The 19,507-nt window shown below is 34.0% G+C and overlaps 1 protein-coding gene across 3 annotated transcripts in view; it reads left to right on the top strand.

The window, feature by feature from the left end:
* The window catches only part of Tdg (Thymine DNA glycosylase), a 242,197-nt gene that overhangs the window by 72,522 nt on the left and 150,168 nt on the right, over positions 1-19,507 (top strand). For 2 of the 3 annotated variants that reach the window (XM_069837946.1, XM_069837947.1), the window contains exon 4: positions 12,083-12,266. In XM_069837946.1, the coding sequence (XP_069694047.1) occupies positions 12,083-12,266 (184 nt within the window). Of the gene's footprint in view, positions 1-12,082; positions 12,267-19,507 lie in introns of those variants that run through there. The other variant, XM_069837948.1, reaches the window with a different exon arrangement.

The following is a 19,507-nucleotide window of genomic DNA, read 5'->3' as shown; positions in this document are numbered from 1 at the left end:
ATTCTCATAACTTGAATTATATAGTTTGTCAGGTTCCATACAGACGCCTCTAACTCCAATTCATTAGTGTACTTAAAAGCTGCAAAAATTACCATAATACTCCTTATAGTTCCTCTCGAAAGTGGTCCCAATTCGCAGATTTGAAATTATGGTACTGGTAGCTTTCATTAAAAGTAACTTCAAATTTTAGTTTAAATAATGTATGCTGATCATCAGATAATGAATCAATTAGGGACACACGCCATTGTTGAATCTTGTCTCTTAACACCTCAGGGCAAAAAAAAAAAAAAAAAGTAATATAAATTTTTGTTGTCTTCTATTTGTATAGAAAGTTGGCACTGAGCCTCTATTAACAATTTCGAATCCAGTTGATCGAAGGAATTCAAGTAAAGCCACCCCTCTGGGGTTAGTGTTCCACTCCCCCACATGGTGTGGTGGGAGTTGGAGTCACAACCCACTAGCATTGACAATCCCTCTTCTTCACAATACCTTACCAGACTTGTGAATAGTTCTGGTGGTGGTTCTTCTGGAACATAAAGAAAATAGACAAAACAGTCTTCCAGTCTTGCAGAACCTTTGTATAGAAGATTAAAGCAAACTGTCACCATATCTATGCTACTGAATTTAACCAACGACAATGCATTGATTTCCCTTACATATACCTAGAGAGCAGAATTTTAGGCCCTAAAAAGTTGCATTTTAGGCGCCTAAAATAGGCTCTTAAACAACTTTATTTAGACTCTATAAAATAAAAAATAGGCTTTTTTTTTTTTTTGTTAAAGAATGTCACTAATATAAGATTCAACATATATTTAACGCAAAATTCTAGGATTTAAAGAAACTTCCACACATTTCACATTTTACAAGGGTACACATGCATACACAAAATGAAGACATTCTGTCTTTAAGTTAGTGTTTTTCATTCACCAATCACATTTCCATAGTTTGCTTCACAGTAGATGATCAGCACCTATTGTGGCTATTGTGTCGCTCACTGCTGTACTTACAAATGGTGGGAAAAAAGGAAGGGGTTGTTATATGTCTTGGAATGTAAGAGAATGCTTATTCGGGTACAACCCATCAAGTTTGTGTTAAATTGCTGACAGACAGAGGACGACATAATAATAATAATAATAATAATAATAATAATAATAATAATAATAATAATAATAATAATAATAATAATAACAACAACCATAATTTGTCCCGCAGGAGTTCTTTTACATGCCAGTAAATCTACTGACATGAGCCTGTTGCATTTAAGAACACTTAAGTGCCATTGACCTGGACTGGGATCGAACTCGCAATCTCGAGCACAGAAGGCCAGCGCTATACTGAATGTGCTATCCAGGCCAACTGAAAGTAGGAATTTTAGGATTGAAAGATTGTAAGAATGAGAAGGGGTGACCCGGAGGTATTTCTCTAATGTGTCATTCACTGCTAGGAAGGAGGAGTTCTTATCCATCTTGGAATGTAAACAGTACGAAACAGTTATGAAAAGTAATGCAAAAAAAAAAAAACTTAAAAATGGCACTAATGTCGAAATAGGTATTTTTAGGCACTATAAAACCCCTTTATTTATACCTATATTTCCATGAAAAATGTAAATATTAAATCTCAAGCCTGTATGTATCAAGGAAAAAAATAGGTTTTTGCCTAAATTCCGCTCTCTAAATTACCATAGTATGAGGAGTGGGATCAGATGAACAATAATATTTAGCACCATCCGAATTTCCCATTTCTTTAACTTGTCCCTTACACACCCATGGTTCTTGTGTTAGGGCCACTTTAATATTTAACTTTTTGAGTATTTTACACAATCTTGTAGATGCAGACCCATGATGGAGATTGACCTGGAAGAACTTCATGACAACTTATCTTATTAGTTGCATCCCCAGTGACATCTGCCCACACCATGTGGGCTGTGGGCACCCTTCCCCCCTCACAGCCACACTCTCGCCCTCATGCCATGGAGGAGAATTGCCCAGTATCCCCCACAGGTCATGACTGGTGATCTACAGGTCCCACCTGGTTCCTCAGATGGTTTGAGTGTCCCCTGTGATCCCTTCCTTAGAAGTTAGGTGCTGAACCTCCTCCCAAAGTGGGCAGACAATATCCTTCATGCAACATAGGAGAAGAATGCTCCGGGTCTGGCTTTGTCCCTAGTTGCTTTATAATAGGGTCGGAACTCAACCTTCTTCAAATAGGATGACTGAGAGTCCAATCACACTATTAAACAAAGTCCTTTAGCTACCTTCTTGCATTCGTCAATGCGCCAATTGGAAACTCATTTCCAAAAATTCGAAAATAACAGGTGGCATATCTTCTCAGAATCACACTCTATAATATTGTGAAAGCAAAAGTTCCCTGAAGTACCATATTCATTGTTAAATTTTATCATAAAATCTCACTTTCATTGCAATAAGTACCAAATCCCAGCTGATTTCTTTGCCAAAAGATAGCACATCTGTTCAGCCAGTTATCTGCTTTTGAAGTCACATAATGGCGGTTGGCATAGGATAGGATAGCTATTTACAGGGTTAATGCTTGGACATAGTGTTGTTTCTTGTATGTTACATGTAAAAGCTAGCAATAAATGGATTCAGATCTATCTGATGAATACTGTGATTATCCTGAAGAAAATAATAGATCAAGGAAGAATGTGTTGAAACCAAATATGTGGAAGAAAAATGTTGCGAAAATGAACAAATATAGTTGTTATGTTTTATTTAACGACGCTCGCAACTGCAGAGGTTATATCAGCGTCGCCGGATGTGCCGGAATTTTGTCCCGCAGGAGTTCTTTTACATGCCAGTAAATCTACTGACATGAGCCTGTCGCATTTAAGCACACTTAAATGCCATCGACCTGCCCGGGATCGAACCTGCAACCTTGGGCATAGAAGGCCAGCGCTATACCAACTCGCCAACTAGGTCGACTAAAAACAAATATAGTAAAAAAATATAATTTTCAACCAAATGAAACTTGCTTACATGATAATGCTTTCTGTAATGCCGGTAGTTTGACAGTGACTGTAAACAGCTATGATCTAATGCAGAACCAACCATTACCCAAAACGAGTATTGGACGGGCATATTACTCTAAGCAGATATGGTGGTATATTTTTGGAATAGTGATTGTTGGAAATAATATAAACATTTCTCCAAATACTAATTTTTATCGATGGTCAGAAAACCAAGGGCATATGGGTCCAAATAAAAGAAGTTAATGTCTTTGGGATTTTTTTCCAAAGATTTTGTAACCATTGCATAGTGGAAGTATAATGATGAGGCGGATCATTGACACAAATGTGTTGGGTCTGTGCATGCTGACGTCATACTGGGAAATCAGAGCTGGGAATAGAGCACAACAGTCTCTTTAAACTTAGTTTTGGTGACAGATGTGTGCTAAGATTGCGCGAATTTTTTTTAATCTATGTGAAAGAAATATGCAATAGAATGTCGGGCTGTGCTATGTATGGCTGCAACAGCCACTCAAAGAAAACGAACGGAACCAACATAAGATACTACAGATTTCCGAAGGACAAAGACTTAGCGAGCATGTGGATCACTGCTTGTCGAAGGACAAACAAGTTCAATTTCATGGTTCATATTGAACTGGAATGTCAGGATAATAAATAATTAATTATCAGGGAATTTAGGGAAACTGTTTTAAATATGTCGAAAGTCAGGGAAATAGCTAGTTTTCAGAAAAATGTAAGGGAAATTTTCACAGGGATTCTCTTATTTTGGGTTTTGCAAAAAAAGGAGAAATACACAGATGTGGATTCATTGGAAGTGTTGATTGTTTTTAATTGTCTTGTGACATCAGCTGGATTGGAATACTAGTATGTAAGTATGTTATAACATGGTATTACTATAATGTGTATTGATACAATCTTGGATCAAAGAATAAAAGAAGATAATCCTAATGGGAAATTACTGATAAGTAGTGGAGTTTGTGGGCCGCATGTTATTAATGGTGCAATAAAAACTGGGCTGTGGGCCGTGAAGTGGGATGTGGATAGTTACCTACGTGATGTTTACTGTATATTTCATGATTCTCCAGCCCATCGTGCACAATTCACTTCTCTTACTGGACAGACTTTGTTTCCTCTAAAACATTGTACGACCAGGTGGCATGAGAATGTTCGCTCTATTGATAGAGTTTTAATCATTTTTGAAGATATTAAGAAATATATTGATAACCAGAAGTCACTTCATACTAAGCCTTTGAAAAACATTTCAATTCAAACAAAAGATGAGTAAATTGGCTTTTTTTTTAGGCAATGTCTCAAGAATGTGAGCCATTTTTAAGAAAATTCCAAACCTCTGACCTTCTTGCTCCATTCTTATATGCAGATCTACAAAGTCTTTTGCAAAAGTTGATGGAAAGATTTGTAAAGTCCAGTAAAATACCTACAACAGTGAGCACACTTTTTTCGCTTAATCTGAATGGCAAAGAAAATTGACGTAAAGTAAAAAACATTGACATAGACTTCCAAACAAAAAAAAAATTCTTAAAGAAGTTACTGCAAATGAAGCTCAGCTCCTAAGACTTAAAATGGAATGTCAAACTGTCTTAATTAAAATGACAGAGAAAATTTTGGAAAGATGTACTCTAAAATATAAAATTGTACAGGGACTATCATCTTTGGATCCTGATCTTATTTATGATCAACCACAACAGGGCAAAATAAGATTTACATTATTGCTAGATGAATTTTATATTCACAATAGAATTGCAGATGTTGCAGAGAGAGCCAAAGGGCAATAACTCATTTTTTGTGGGGAAGCCCATTCTAGTCTTGAGCTTAACTTCAAAAATACTTTTAAAAGTAGAACAAGTGTAAGACTTGATGATTTGTTTTCATCAATACTGTTAGGAAACCAACATTAGAGTTGTGAAATATTGTGAAGCTTGGTCTAATTTTTTCACATGGAAATGCAACAGTGGAAAGTGGGTTTTCTGTGAATAAAAACTTAATAGATAACTTAACTGAGAACACAGTCTCACTGCTCAAAGAACTGTTGAAAATGCAATAAGGTTCTATGAAAACATCGAAAAGATTCCTATCACCCATACAATGCTAACACATATAAGAAGATACGAAGAGTATCTCAAGGAATCAAAACAAAACCAAAAAGAAGAAGGAAAGAAACGACTCGAAAAAAGGAAACTTTCCTTACAGATAAAAGAAACTTGAACAAAGATACTAAAACTTCAGATAGTTGAAAAAGAAGTCATAAAAACAAAGATTGAGAGGCTGGAGAAGAATAAATTGAATTAGTTTTACTGATTTGTTTGTATTTTGAGTTCACATACATTTGACGTAGCTAGGACATAATGAAAACAATTGTCTTTGTATTGGTCTTAATTTGTAATGTTCATATGTAATGTTTTGTCAAAAAGAACACAAATGATAAAATAACAAGAAGAGCATTGGGTGGCTATGGGGATGCTGATTAAAAAAATCAATGGAACAAAATTGCATAGTATCAATTAAGATTTCCTTTAAACTTAAAAAAAAAAAAAAAAATACCACCTTCTGATTTCAATAAATTTAATGATATTTGGAAAAATTTTACAGAACCATACTCTAATGTCAGGGAAAATTTCTCAATATAGTCATGGGAGTCAGGGAAATCGATATATATATATATATATATATGTATATATGTATATAAAATAGTGTGAACCGTGAATTTAAAAGACACTAAGTTATGATTTCTAAAACAAGAACACTTGTTCTAACATTACAATTAAACTTAATAAAAGTGAAATACTTGAAGTGTTTCCCATGACAGTAGAAACATTTGAATGCACACATTTAAAAATGTATTAAATATTATTGATGTGGAGAAATCATCACCATCATCATCATCATCATCATCATCATCATCATCATCATCATCATCATCACTACCACTACCATTACAGATATTATTATTATTATTATTATTATTATTATTATTATTATTATTATTATTATTATTATTATTATTATTTGGTACAAATATTAATAATAAATAAATAATAAATAAATTATTATTATTATTTCCTGACTCATAATAATTTTTCATAATTTGTGTTGGTTATGCAATAACCAGTAGGAAATGACTTTTGGAATGCAGTCAATAAGGATATAATTAATTTATATTGTAAAATGTCTCGCTGGCTAACTATCTTTTGAAAGTTAGTTTGATTTAATTTATTTAGAGACAACCTATTCAACAAATACAGTCCCAAATTTTAACATCTGTGTTAATTGATATTATGGAACCAAAATCATTGTCAATATACAAAATATTACTGCCATTAATACGAATAATCATGTAAGTATAATATTATTGACATGCAAAAATATATATATGTATATATATCTCAATAATATAATGTTACTAGCAAGTAAAAGTAATTATTTGCATATGCACTGCTGATGTCTGCACTTCTTTCAGACGTACGTCATAATGAACTATTTATTGAAAATTAAATGTATGCAAACACTGAAAAGTAATTGAACTCTCTTTATTAACACAAAATTGAAGTCACTGTCAATTATTATTAATTGAACTTAATTCAGTATACCGATACAAAATCAGTTTAAATTACGGTCATTACCATGGCCGACTCCCTAGATATTAACTTATTAAACAATAATAAGAAGACATTTTATATTTCTTTAATCTGTGACTTTCTGTTGAGTGATTCCATGAATATGTCAACTCAAGTGGTAAAAATTGAAACTATAGTGAGGTTGTTTGCTATTTGTTAAATGTGTTCTTAAATGTCTCAAGTGTCTTATTCAGTAAGAAAATTTGAAAAAGTATGTCATGAACGTACATATCGTAAATCAAAAGTTGCGGAATTAAATATTGCATTGAAATCGTAGTGCAACCACCACTTTCCAAAGTGAGATTTCACTCGGTAAATATTTCATAATTTTTTTCATGTCACACTTTGGTACTTCCTCAACACAAAGGAGATACACTGTAATTTTTACATACGAGTTAAGTCATCTATAATGACATGTAATTATTCTCTGCAAGTTTGGTCAGTTCGTAACGTTCAACATGTAAATACTTTCGTAAACAGCATAAAAAGCAATGGAATAAAAATTCCTATCAGATTCAAAATCTACATTAGAGTACAAACAAAAAAATATTTAACCATTTCTCTCTAAAATAAGTTTTTCTGCGTACAAATGCCATGACAAAAATGTCAGTATAGAACAGCGCATTTTCCTCTGACTCACCTGCTTTGTCAGTAATAAGCAATCACCAATTCCATCGACGCTAAATAACCTAGTAGTTGATACAGCGTCTTTAAATAACCATTAAAAAGAAAATGAAGAAATTTGAGAATATTTTAGAACTGCTTAAACAAGTTCCATATCAAAATCATATTCATGAAGCTAAGAAAAATGTTTTAATCCACTTTATAATATTACATCAGTTGACTTGCTATAGTGAAGCTGTAAATGAAAGCTTACTTAAAACTAACAATGACATAAGTGATAATGAAGTAATTGATGATGTTACAACAGAGATGTAAACGTAACTTGAGAGTATTGTAGGCCCTAAGTATAATTCAGTTGCTAGTAGTAATAATGTTTGTCTACACTATAATTCATAACATAAATTGCTATTTTTAATCAACCAAGTCCTAATATCCACCTTTGGGGAGGCCGAGACGTAAATGGGAGGATAATATAAAAATGGATTTGAGGGAGGTGGGATTCGTCGGTGCGGCAGAGTCATTACAGTAGGAAGAAAAGTGAGAGAGTTTTTTGTGCCAGATACACTAAATGTTAATAAAATGTATGAAATGTACAAAAAAGAAAAACTGCCACCTGTTTCATATGAATATTACAGATAGATCTTCAATACGAGATTTAATATCACATTTGGCTACCCACACTGTGATATATGCAGTGCATGTGATAAGTACAGGCAAAGGCGCTTCAACAGAAGATATCCGATTCTTCCTTCTCAGATGAACAACACAACATTGAGAATCAGATGAAGATGGCACAAGTGGAAAATGAAGTTCATAAGCGTAAAGCCGAAGTATTTTATGACAGAAAACGAAAAGCAAGAAAGAACAGCATGGAGAATGGAATGCATGAAGCTATTACTTTTGATTTTCAGAAAAACCTGTGTATGCCTAACCTTACAGCAAACGTATCTTACAGATGACAACTATCATTCTATTCCTTCAACATCCACACTCTGTCCATGGGATATTCAGTTTTCTACTACTATCCAGAAACAATATGGAAAAAGAGTTCTGATGAGGTGACCTAATTCCTTCATCATTTTAATTCAATATTTTGGACCCCAGTTTACTACATATCATTTCTGTAAAGTGTTGAATTGTGTAAAAAAGAAATACAAAGTTATATTTGCTCAATGTCCTGTAATATGGTTCCAAAGTTTAAATTTCATTTCCTGGAAAATGAAATAAATTCGACATTCCCCTTTTCAGTGGACTCTTCATATTGATTCTTTGGTACGACAGATAAAGAGGTAAATTTTAACTCAACGTGACATCTCAAGGAATTCAGACTGGGAACAAAAGAATTCCCTATTTATCGTTAATTGTCTTTAAATGTCAAGCAAAAGCAACATAGACAGGAAATTACATGAAATGTATGTCAGTACAGCTTTAGATCAATGTAGAATATTGAGACAACACTAAACTGATGTAAAGAAACCGAGGGGTATGTTTTTGTTTAACGAAACTTGAAGATAATGCTAATTAAAAACATAAACAGTTGAATGTAAGGCACATGATGATATTTTTTCTTTGCGGTGCCTGATCTTCAGCTATTTTAAATTGAGTTAATCCTGGCAGGCGCTTTGGCTAAGAAGGTCATTAATTCATGTAAGTGACACTATGTAAACATTCATCTTTAGGAACGAGAAAAGTGTAATTAAGACAATTTTATTCATTTTCATTTTCTATAGTTGAGTTGCCGAGATCTCCTAAGTTTAAAAGCAAAAAGAAAAATCTGAGCAATGCCGGGTGCTTTCAGCTAGTGCAAAAATAAGGTAGAAAAATACTCGAAGAGAAGAAAATGTGAGAACTGGAGACTGTTAAAAATTAAGAAAATTAAGGGCACATACGGGAGATCCCAGGAAATACGGGAGGGTTGGCAACTCTAATGGGAACGACGTCCAGGAGACCTGCTTAATAAGAAATCTATGTTTGTACTGAGCAGCTTTCACAGACACTTACTCGACAGCATAAAAAACAAATGGCAGTAACAAAAACCCATCCAATGATTATCATGGGAGAACTTACGACAGTTTTGCAGCCATTAGATTTCTCCATAAACAAGCACTTTAAGGACCATATGAGAAGGTTTTATACTAACTATATTATGCTAGACAATTTACGCAAGACAGCAAAAACCGGAAAAATGAAGTGGCATTGCTACTATTTATTTGCGAGTGGACAGTGCTTGCTTGGAGACTAATCACTCCTAAAGTAGTTGAAAATAGGTTTAAGAAGACTACATCTCGTGTACATTTGGTGGCTGTGAGGGCAATCTTCTGGGAAGAACATGAAGAAAATGAAAACCCAAACTTTTCTAGCATTGATGATGGCAGTGAAGATAATAGTGAGAATAGTCTGTGATTCTATCAACAAAAAGGCTTCCTACCCACCATTTCTTAAATGTTTTGGTGGAATATGAACAGATACTACAGAGTGATCAGATGAGGTGTGGACAGGAGCGATGGAGCTTTCACTGTGCACTGCTGATCCACTCGCGGTGGGGAACATACAGTGTGGAGTCATGGTGATACAACTGTACAAGATTCCGTAACTATTTTACCGTCTTACTTACCATTACCAACTTCACTGATGGAGGTGCTGAAACTGGCCTTCTTCATTGTCCACACATTTTTGGCACCACTATAAAATGTCCCACAGCTTGCTGTAGTTCTGGTGATTAATGCTGTTAATTTCGTGATGGATATTATGTTTCAGTTCTTCCAGGGTGCGTGTGTGTTTGTATACAGTACTTTTTAATGTATCTCAGAGATAAAAAAAATCGCAGGGGATTAGGTTGTGGGACTGAAGGGGGCCACAAAGTCCTGCTGGAACACACGTTCAATTTCTCGCATCGAAATATCGGCTGTTTGAGCAGTGACTGAGTCTTGATAAAAGAATGCGAAATCACACTCTCTGCTGGTTAATTCTCTAAAGAAGGGGTCAGAATGATATGCACGTATGTGAGAGGGAATCACCTGTATTTCAAAAGAAAATGGGCCCTATAATACTTTCTCCACTCATGGCGCACTATACACCAAATTTTTCGTCATGGAGGGGTACTTCATGAAGGGTATCAGGTTTCTCAGCACTCCAATAACGATCGTTTTGTGAACACACATAACCACAGAGGTGCAACCATGCTTTGTGTGAGAAAAATATGAAAAATGGGCCTATTAGGCCATTATGAATATTATTCAGCATCCACTCACAAAATGTGCACCTACATGCAGGATCACCTGATTGAAAAACATACGGCTGCAAGTTCAACAATTTAGTAGCTTTTTGCACAGAGCTATAAAAAATTTGTACTTGTGAAGGCACCTAAGTAATTTTCTAGGAGACTGTTCCAATCGATGACCAATGTTATCCAATGTGTCTTTTGTGAGAACACTGTGCTGTCTCTTTTGTTTCTTAGACTGAACACTTCCTGTTGCCTGAAATTTATTATAAAGAATATGGATTGTTGTGATGGAATTTTTACACACGGAAATCTTGTTTTAAACTGCCTTCGTACTTGTCTGGCAGACTGTGTTAACACATGTGAATCATAAATATATACACGTTCAGTAGTAAACATTTGATTAGCCATTATACAGTTTACACTTATTCACACTTTTATTTTAAATGCACAAGAAAACACCGAATAACACACCGTAGTATATTTTATGTCACTTGCCACTTGGAGACTGATTCATTAACCTTGACACAAGCCAGGATGAACACTTATATACTTGTGTCATCATCTCTGTTAGCCCACCATTCCCCACCAGGAGTGCGTCAGTAGCACACAATGTCACTCCTATCCACATCTCGTCTGATCACTTTGTAGTTTGAAAACAAAGATTTTCGTATTTCCAGTAACCATTCGTATTTTACTAGCATCTAACTATACAGACTACAGTCTGCTGCTATAATGTATGCTTGGTTTGTTGTCCACGCCCATTTTCCACATGATGGAAAGATTTTCCATGGTATGTTAGCAGACTCCAGCAGACATTGGTGATGAGAGTGATGAATTTTATTTATGATTAAAAGATTTAACGTTGTTTCAATTAAATGTATCATATTATGTGGCATGGAAATAAAAATAGCGTATTTTTTTTAATATCCTTCCCAAAGTAATTGATTTTATGAGAGACTCCTCAAATTTCGGAACTAAAAGCAGAGAAAAAGGGGGTTTCCATAGATGAGTAAATAAGGTATAACATGCAACAAAAATCAATTTAACATTTAATAACTACAACAAAGAAACGCTTAAAAATTTTTATAATGACAAGAAATATAGACACTGCAAGAACTATTGACACCGCATAAACCTCATGAGTAATTACTTTGAATGTGTGCCCATGTGGCATGTATGAAAGATCCAGTAACTGTGCTCGTTTACATGACAACATGAAGGAATATATTGATGATATTGGTTGTAAAATTAAGCAGCTAGAATTTACAGGGTGCAGTGAGAGAATGTAAGTTGGAAAATGTGTGCTGAGAAGTTGTCGGGCACTTTCTTCCGAGCATGAATTGTAAGCAGTGCCTTATAAACTAAGTTGTATTAAGATATATATATATATATTTTTTTTTCAAATTTTCATTTTAATTGCTCTTATTGTCCTACATTATTATTTTATTATTTACGTGTTTGTGTGTATGTCTTCTTACTTACTTACCAGTATTTTCTGTATTGTTTTATGTGTGAATATAAAAATGATATTGAATCATTTATGAGTATGTCATATTACCAAACAAATCAATATACACTGTTTGGAGACATGTTAATAAAATATTTACTTCTATTTACTAGGTTGGAAGATGCCGAAAATTTGCTAAATGGAGACTCTTTTGTAAAGAAGAAGCTGAAAGAAGAGAAATTTGTTCCGATATTTAAGGAAAGAAAAAAACACGACCGCTTCAATGGAATGCCAGAAGAAGAAGTTTCAAAACGAACTCTGCCTGATCATTTAGCTTTGAATTTAGACATAGTAATTGTAAGTACTCAAATTTCTATCATCATTTAAGATACTTCAGTAACATGTTATATGTTGTTTATCTGTGCGAGTCCTATAGTAAATATGTTCTACACACAATATACCCTAAAAGTATGAATAGCTTAAATCTGAATGAAGTAAATACCAGTGACTGATTTTACAATACTTTCACTGAAGGTATCACATCTGCAAGAATAATTTTTTGAATTGATTTACAGTACATTCAGTATATCGAAACGCTTTTTAAAATGGTTCCCTAGCACATAAGCATAGTTAGTTTACAGAGATGGTAATATTAGCATTTGTGTGTCAGCTAAAGAATGACTGGAACATCGAAAATATTGTGATGAAGAAAGTTTTGTCTTGAGGTGAATTCCAGAACTTCTCTAAGGGTTTAGCCTGTTCATATTAGGAAAGAGAACATTGAATGAAATAAAATAGAACTTAACCTGACTATGAACTGATAACATTAATCTTAGTTAATTATCATCAGTGTTAGTTGGAAACCAAAGGCTTTAAGTCAGTTTTGTACAGCTTTTGCTAGATCTACCCATTGCATTTTTTCAGGAATCACATAATACACTCCTGCCTGATAGGATATCCATTGGTTCGTACATTTCTCACTAAAATGCAAGCTCAGTCCTTGTGAGATAATAAATTTGAGACCCATCTGTAGGCCCATCATTGTAGTTTGACGGCTATTCATTATAATGTTGTCAAAACAGCAAGTTGTCTATGTGTGAAGCTGCTGGTTTGCTTAAGGAATCAGTAGAAAAATGTCAGGTTCACTCTTTCTGTATCAATCATGGGATGGAAGGTTTTTTTTCAATTTCACAAACGTGAACAAGACAGTATGTAAATACTGGTATATATACCTCATATTAGCCACGTAATGGACAACCCCGCATAATGGGTGTACTCCAATTTTTCGCATTAAAACAAAAAAAAAAAAATTTCCTGTGTAATAGACGCATTATGAGGAATGTGAATCTGAGACATATGATAGTGATGCTGAACCTGCCTGTGAATGAGGTAAGACTAGTGTTAATAATAACAATAAAATGTCTTGTCTTATTGTTGCTGTATTCATTGTTACAAGTTATCATCTGCTTTTACAACTGCTGCAAACTGTAAATCATCCTAAGTGTGATGCAATCTATATACAGTATAAATTAGTCGCGGATCATATATTGTTACATATTCTATTGATTATTTCAGCATTCGAGCTGATGTACCTTTAATACATGTTTTTTTTTTAACTAAAATTTTTTCCTCGCATAAAGGGTGCACCCTAATTTTTTATTATAAAATTCGAAAAAAAGTGCGTCTATTACGCGAGTAAATACGGTATGTGTATACTTCTACTTCTTCCTAAGACAAATTCTTGAACATCATTTTCTCAGCACTAGGGTCCAGATGGGCTTTCAAAATATATATATATATATATATATATATATATATATATATATATATATATATATATATACACACCAGTGTTGGTTCATGTTTTCCAAGTTTATTGAAACTGAATTCCATTGTAATAAGTTCCCACAGGTCAAGAATGTGGGTGTCATAACCGTCGTGGGCATTTAATCTATTCAGATACATTTTATGCATTCAATTTACACAATTACACATCTTAGGAGACTTAAACAGCTTTATAGAATATGATACATAGCCCCATTTTTAATTTTATTCTCAATACTGAATATTTCCTACACTTCAGTGAATGTGCAGACAATGTTTCATGTAAATAAATGCAGTATTCTACTTCTACAATTGCTATATTTCTTACAAGTCTGTCAGTCTTCAAATACTTCTAAACATTCACTCTAAAGTGCAGGACCACAAAAAAGCAGACGACAGTACTGTACTGGGTGAACAGCAGTACCTGAATGTTTGAGTTGTTGCTATATATCTGGTGTCCTGCAAAACTGCAGCACTTTCCACCTGCTCTGTTTCAGTAGCAATGTGTGCATGGCTCCACTTAAACCAATGAGTTGTTATCTTTCTGCAAAAATGGTCACGCAGAAACTGACCCACAAAACTGCAATGTGTAGACCCAGCCTTTGATGTGAAAACATCTTGACAGCCATAGTGTAAATTTTTAAGATAAGCACCGAAAAAATTCATTAGAAATCTGTTACAAAAGACACTTGTTGTGGACCACATAGTCGTCATTTACCATGGAGACTAGGAATACGTGGTTGAACACATGCTGGCTATATAGTTCTGAAGGTTATGAAGACATTAACAAATTAATGAGGGGGGGGGGGAAGTTACGTAAGTTCAAGCTCTAACATAGCCATTTTCAAAATATCGTTTACAACTAAGTTGAAAAAAAGAACATAAGTTTGCAAATTCAGAACAAATGATAAAGAATATATCCATACATAACCCAATATGAATATTATGTATATATGTTACGTAATTGATCAAATTAATAGCCTATTTATCATACAATTTTGAATTACGATAATATAAATAAGTCTGACAGAACTGTGCATAAAATTAATGGAGGTACCACTATCAGTGCTGTGTTCCTAAGATGATTAGATAAGTTAAATTCGCAAGTGTATGGATCGTGCTTTAGTTATCATAAGCTTATTATAAACATATTGTGCCTGGTTTACCGAAAACGGAAAATGTTATGGAAACTTAATACAATAAAATTTTGTTAAAAAACGAATTTTAATGTTTGATATTTTCACATAATATGTAACAGTCCAATTACAGCGATATTTTTTTTTTTTTTTACAACTTCCAGAATAGCAAAAAAACGTTGTTCCTAAACATGCTGTATACACGTAAGATTCGCATTTCTTGGAAAACAACTTTGACATTCATAATCATTTTAGGAATAAATACATATGAATTTGATTTAATTCCCTTCACATCCAAAATGCACTTTCAATCCACACAATACATAAATTTGATACTGGTACATCACAGTGTTTACTTACCTTACAGTTAAGTATAAAATTAGCTTAAAAGCATCAGTAGACCATGTATGATTTTGAAAAAATCTTTTCATCATGAGAAATACGATTAGGGAAATTTTGGTGCTGTTAGTTTATGAGTGTCAGTTGGTTAATTCTATTTTTCCTATTTGCAGAAATGTTCAACATACATTTGGAATTTAAATATATGTTAACTTAACATCATCTGAATTCTCATAACATCACTTTGGTCACTAGAATATGATCTATACTTTAATTTATATAAAACAGTACATGATAAGAGGAATAAGGGAAAACATTGCACAGTAGAATTCCTCGTATATGGCAACTGTGGTACAAAGCCAGTGCCGGATAACTGATTTTTCCAGATAATTGGAAAATACGTTTATAAGTTATGCAAAGACTTACTTTATTGCACAAACATTTTTTTCCATGTTGAAATTTAGTCATTTTCATGTAGATATTTAAAAATAAAGTTCTGAAATATGCACAATGTTTATTTTTAGTACTGAATACGGTAATATACATTCATCAGTTCATAATTACAGTAATACATAATAGCATTCGAAATGGGCGAGTTCAAGTGGTAAATTTGAATATATCATCTCTGCACATTGTTTGCAAAGCCCAAGTGACAGCTTACCGATGCTACCTGATCTACTCCAGGGACATAACGAGGTTTTCAATCTATGTTTCCATGCATGAACAATGTAAAGAGTAAGCACAATATGTGGCATGTGCGATCCACGAAAACCACTCACATCTTTGTTTGAATCTTTCCTTTCACATGAACGACTATTTTTTTTTTTTTTTGTTTGGTCTAGCCAAAAGTGCCATTGTTTTGGTATTGCCGGTTATTTGGGTGCCAGATACGAGGGATTTTACTGTAATATTCTTGAGAATCACACAATATTATTTTGCATTGAGAATTTTAAGTACGCTATTTTATCTTCTGCAGTGTTTCTGTGTCTATGTAACCTGATGATTATTTATTTGCTTTAATTACATCCTTTTTTGGTAAGATAATGAAATTTTACAAGTACGATATTTACCCAAATATAAGACGAGGTTTTTCTTTTTCAAATTTTGAAAATTAGGGGGTCACCTTAAATTCGCGTATTAAGGAAATTATGCAAGTTGCGTTAATGTTTTTACGTTGTACAGTACATTTGGTAATGTCTCAAACTTGATCACTTTTCTCTCTGACCACATGTTCACAATTTACACATTGCTGTTGAATTGCATGTAGAATAAGAAAACTGTTATAAGTTTTTTCGCCCTAGCAGAAGAGGGAAAGGAATATGGAAAATGGCGAAAGGGAGGGAGGAGGAGAGGGAGAGAGATTTTTATAGTACCCAGAAAAAAACAGCTTAAAATTTAAATCCTACAGAAACCATTGGAGAACTAGGGATTGTGTTATATTTGAGGTTGCCTTGTATTCAGGTAAATACGGTATAGTGATTTCTTTATTGACAACTTTTATTTCAAAGTATTAATACATAAATAATTGGTATTAAAGATCAGTAGTCTCAGTATTTTTTGTAGGAAATTAATGCATAATCTCTGCAATAATTAATAAAAAAATGGTATTATGTTTGTGCTAATGTGCAGTACTCTCTTATTATCTCTTCACTTACACAATTTCCAATACATTTTGTATACAGTGAGGAACATAATTGTTGAGCAGGGAAAAATGTTTCAAATCTGTAGTGCAGTTCATAAAAGGCTTTAGTTTTAATTTCTTCCCAGCATAGATATGTAATATTTAAACATAAAAGCGAAGTGAATATCTCGTCATCATATGAACCAAAACTTTCGGCTCAGAGCATGCTCAATGTGGCATTCTTCGTCTTAGAAAATACTCGAGTTGTCCAACTATTATGTTCCTCATTATACACCTTAAGACAAAAAAAAAAAAACGCAGTCTCCAGAGAGTAAGACCTGATCAGAAATCTTCGGAGAACTTCTTATAATGCTGAATTCACACACATTCGAATACACAATTTTGATTCCATTTCGTTGAATGTTGAGGCTTTGTTCATGTTCCACTAAGCACTATGGTTTTATAGTAATTTCTGTCTAGGCGATCTAACGCATATGTAGATAGTAATCGTAACTTCGAGTGAATCCTCTAATCCTCTCACTTTTTTTTTTTTTTTTTTTTTCTGTCTTTGAATGGTATGTCTGCTATTATTTCAGTATTTTAATGTGATACAGGAATTTTAGGGCATTTATGTGCAAACATAAACAAACCAAAGAGGGAACTGAAATAACATTCATTTGTAAAAAATAATGTGTAATCAATTAAATAATAATAAAAATAAAAACTCAGTATCAAGTAAATAAATCCTGTGAATTTATTACTGCCCTTATTCTTTGGGGCAAAGATAAAAACAAGCATCTCATGTAGCGATGGTGGCAGGATAGTTTGCCCAAAGCTCCTTCTGTTAACTCCCATAGGGCATCTTTTATCCGTGGGATTTTCCAGGAGGTTCAAATCTGGAACGCCAGTCTTTCACATCACTGTCCTGCTGCTTCTGGAGTAACCAATTTGAAACCCTTTCAAATGTGTGAACAGGATAATTGTCCTGCTGGAACAGGATAATTATCCTGTTGGAATAAAATTCATTGCTTCCATCAGGATATTTCATCCTTATAGAAGGAACTATTGTATGTTCAAGTATTTGTTTATACTGAGCATCATCTAATTCAGGGGTTCTCAACCTTTTGAAGATTGTGAGCACTGCCCACATGAAATATTAAATGAGCTAGCACCATAAAATCGAATAGGTTCAATATGTCTATATGAGTACATAAAATAAATAAGTAAACAAATAAATTTCTAAAACAGTATTTAAATCCTTGAATTTGAATGTTACACAGAATTTCAGTAAGAAGGAGAACTCCCATGACGAGTACCTACCTACACATAAACAGGCCTGCAGATGTGAATTAGTTATCCGTGATCGTACTTTGTTCTTGAGATATTAAAAAAAAAAAATGAGGTTTCTTCACATAGATACGTTATCACATAGGTACATAGCCAGACATTTGAGCGAAACAGTCCACATTATTTGGAGTCTTTCCATATCTTCTGCTCCTCAAAGACTGAATTTCTCCTTTTAAAACAAATATTTCAGCACTAAGGACTGGATATTTATGAACTGAAGTTCCACATGAGCAGCCAATATTATCCTTCTTGATTTTTATGATTAAGTCCACACAGAATTAAAGAGTTTATACACCATGAAATACGAGAAGACCTATCATATCTCTAACATATTATAATGGATGAATAGTAGCATTATGTGTTCCAGCTCGAGGAACAAAGTTTGAATTGAAAAAAGAACCTCAGGAGCATTCATGCTTGTGAGTATATTTTAACTGGCATGACGAGAGCACCAAATGTCATTAAAAGAGCACTATGGTGCTTGCGAGTACCAGGTTGAGAACGCCTGATCTAATTGGTCCTGTACTTACCACAACACACCCAGACTGTCATGTGACATCCATCCCCACCATGATACCAATATAGAACTGCTGCACTGTTGCAGAGCTTCCGTGTATCTTGAAATGTGTCAGGTTCTATGTGGGCAGTAGACTTACTGATCTTGGTTTTGCAGTCGAAAATATGACCTCGTCCGAGAATATTACTTTATTCCAGATGCACTCAACATTTGCTTCTGTAAACACCAGGTGAAATAGTCTGTAGTCATTACTGACATGTTCTTTCAAAGCAGCCACTTGTGCTAATAGTCCTTCGTTTTTTAGATGCTTTAGAGCCATGCAAGAAGAACCAGGGAATTATGAACTAATTTCAGATTGGAAAGGATCGCGTTCTACCTCTGCAATTGGAGCTGCATTCTCTTTGGAAGGACATCGACAATGTCCATTTCCGTTCCTCAGTAACTTCACCCACCATCTGCCTGTAGAATGAGGAATTCCTAGTCTTCGAGCTGCTGTAGTAGCCAAAAATCCTGCCTTGTTGACAAGAGCGAGTACTAATTGTCTCTATGTGTGTGTTCGCCCATCATGCTGGAGTGTAAATAAACCAGATCCAAGTGTGGGAGGCACTCCCTTGCAAAGGCCATAGTGTGAGCTCGCATACATAAACAAAGTGTAATGCATACTACAAAATGAATTTGAAAGGGTTAATATCTATATTATGCTCTACAGCTATGAGATTTGACAAGAACTGAGCAGTGAGAATTAAAGCAGTTTATTAGGTTAATTTATTAATACAAACAAAACGAAATGGTTATCATTATGATTGGATTGCTC

The sequence above is a fragment of the Periplaneta americana genome, chromosome 10, assembly GCF_040183065.1.
Source record: "Periplaneta americana isolate PAMFEO1 chromosome 10, P.americana_PAMFEO1_priV1, whole genome shotgun sequence".
NCBI lineage: Eukaryota > Metazoa > Arthropoda > Insecta > Blattodea > Blattidae > Periplaneta > Periplaneta americana.
Note: the sequence above shows the minus strand (reverse complement) of the source record. Positions and strands in the feature narration are given on the sequence as shown.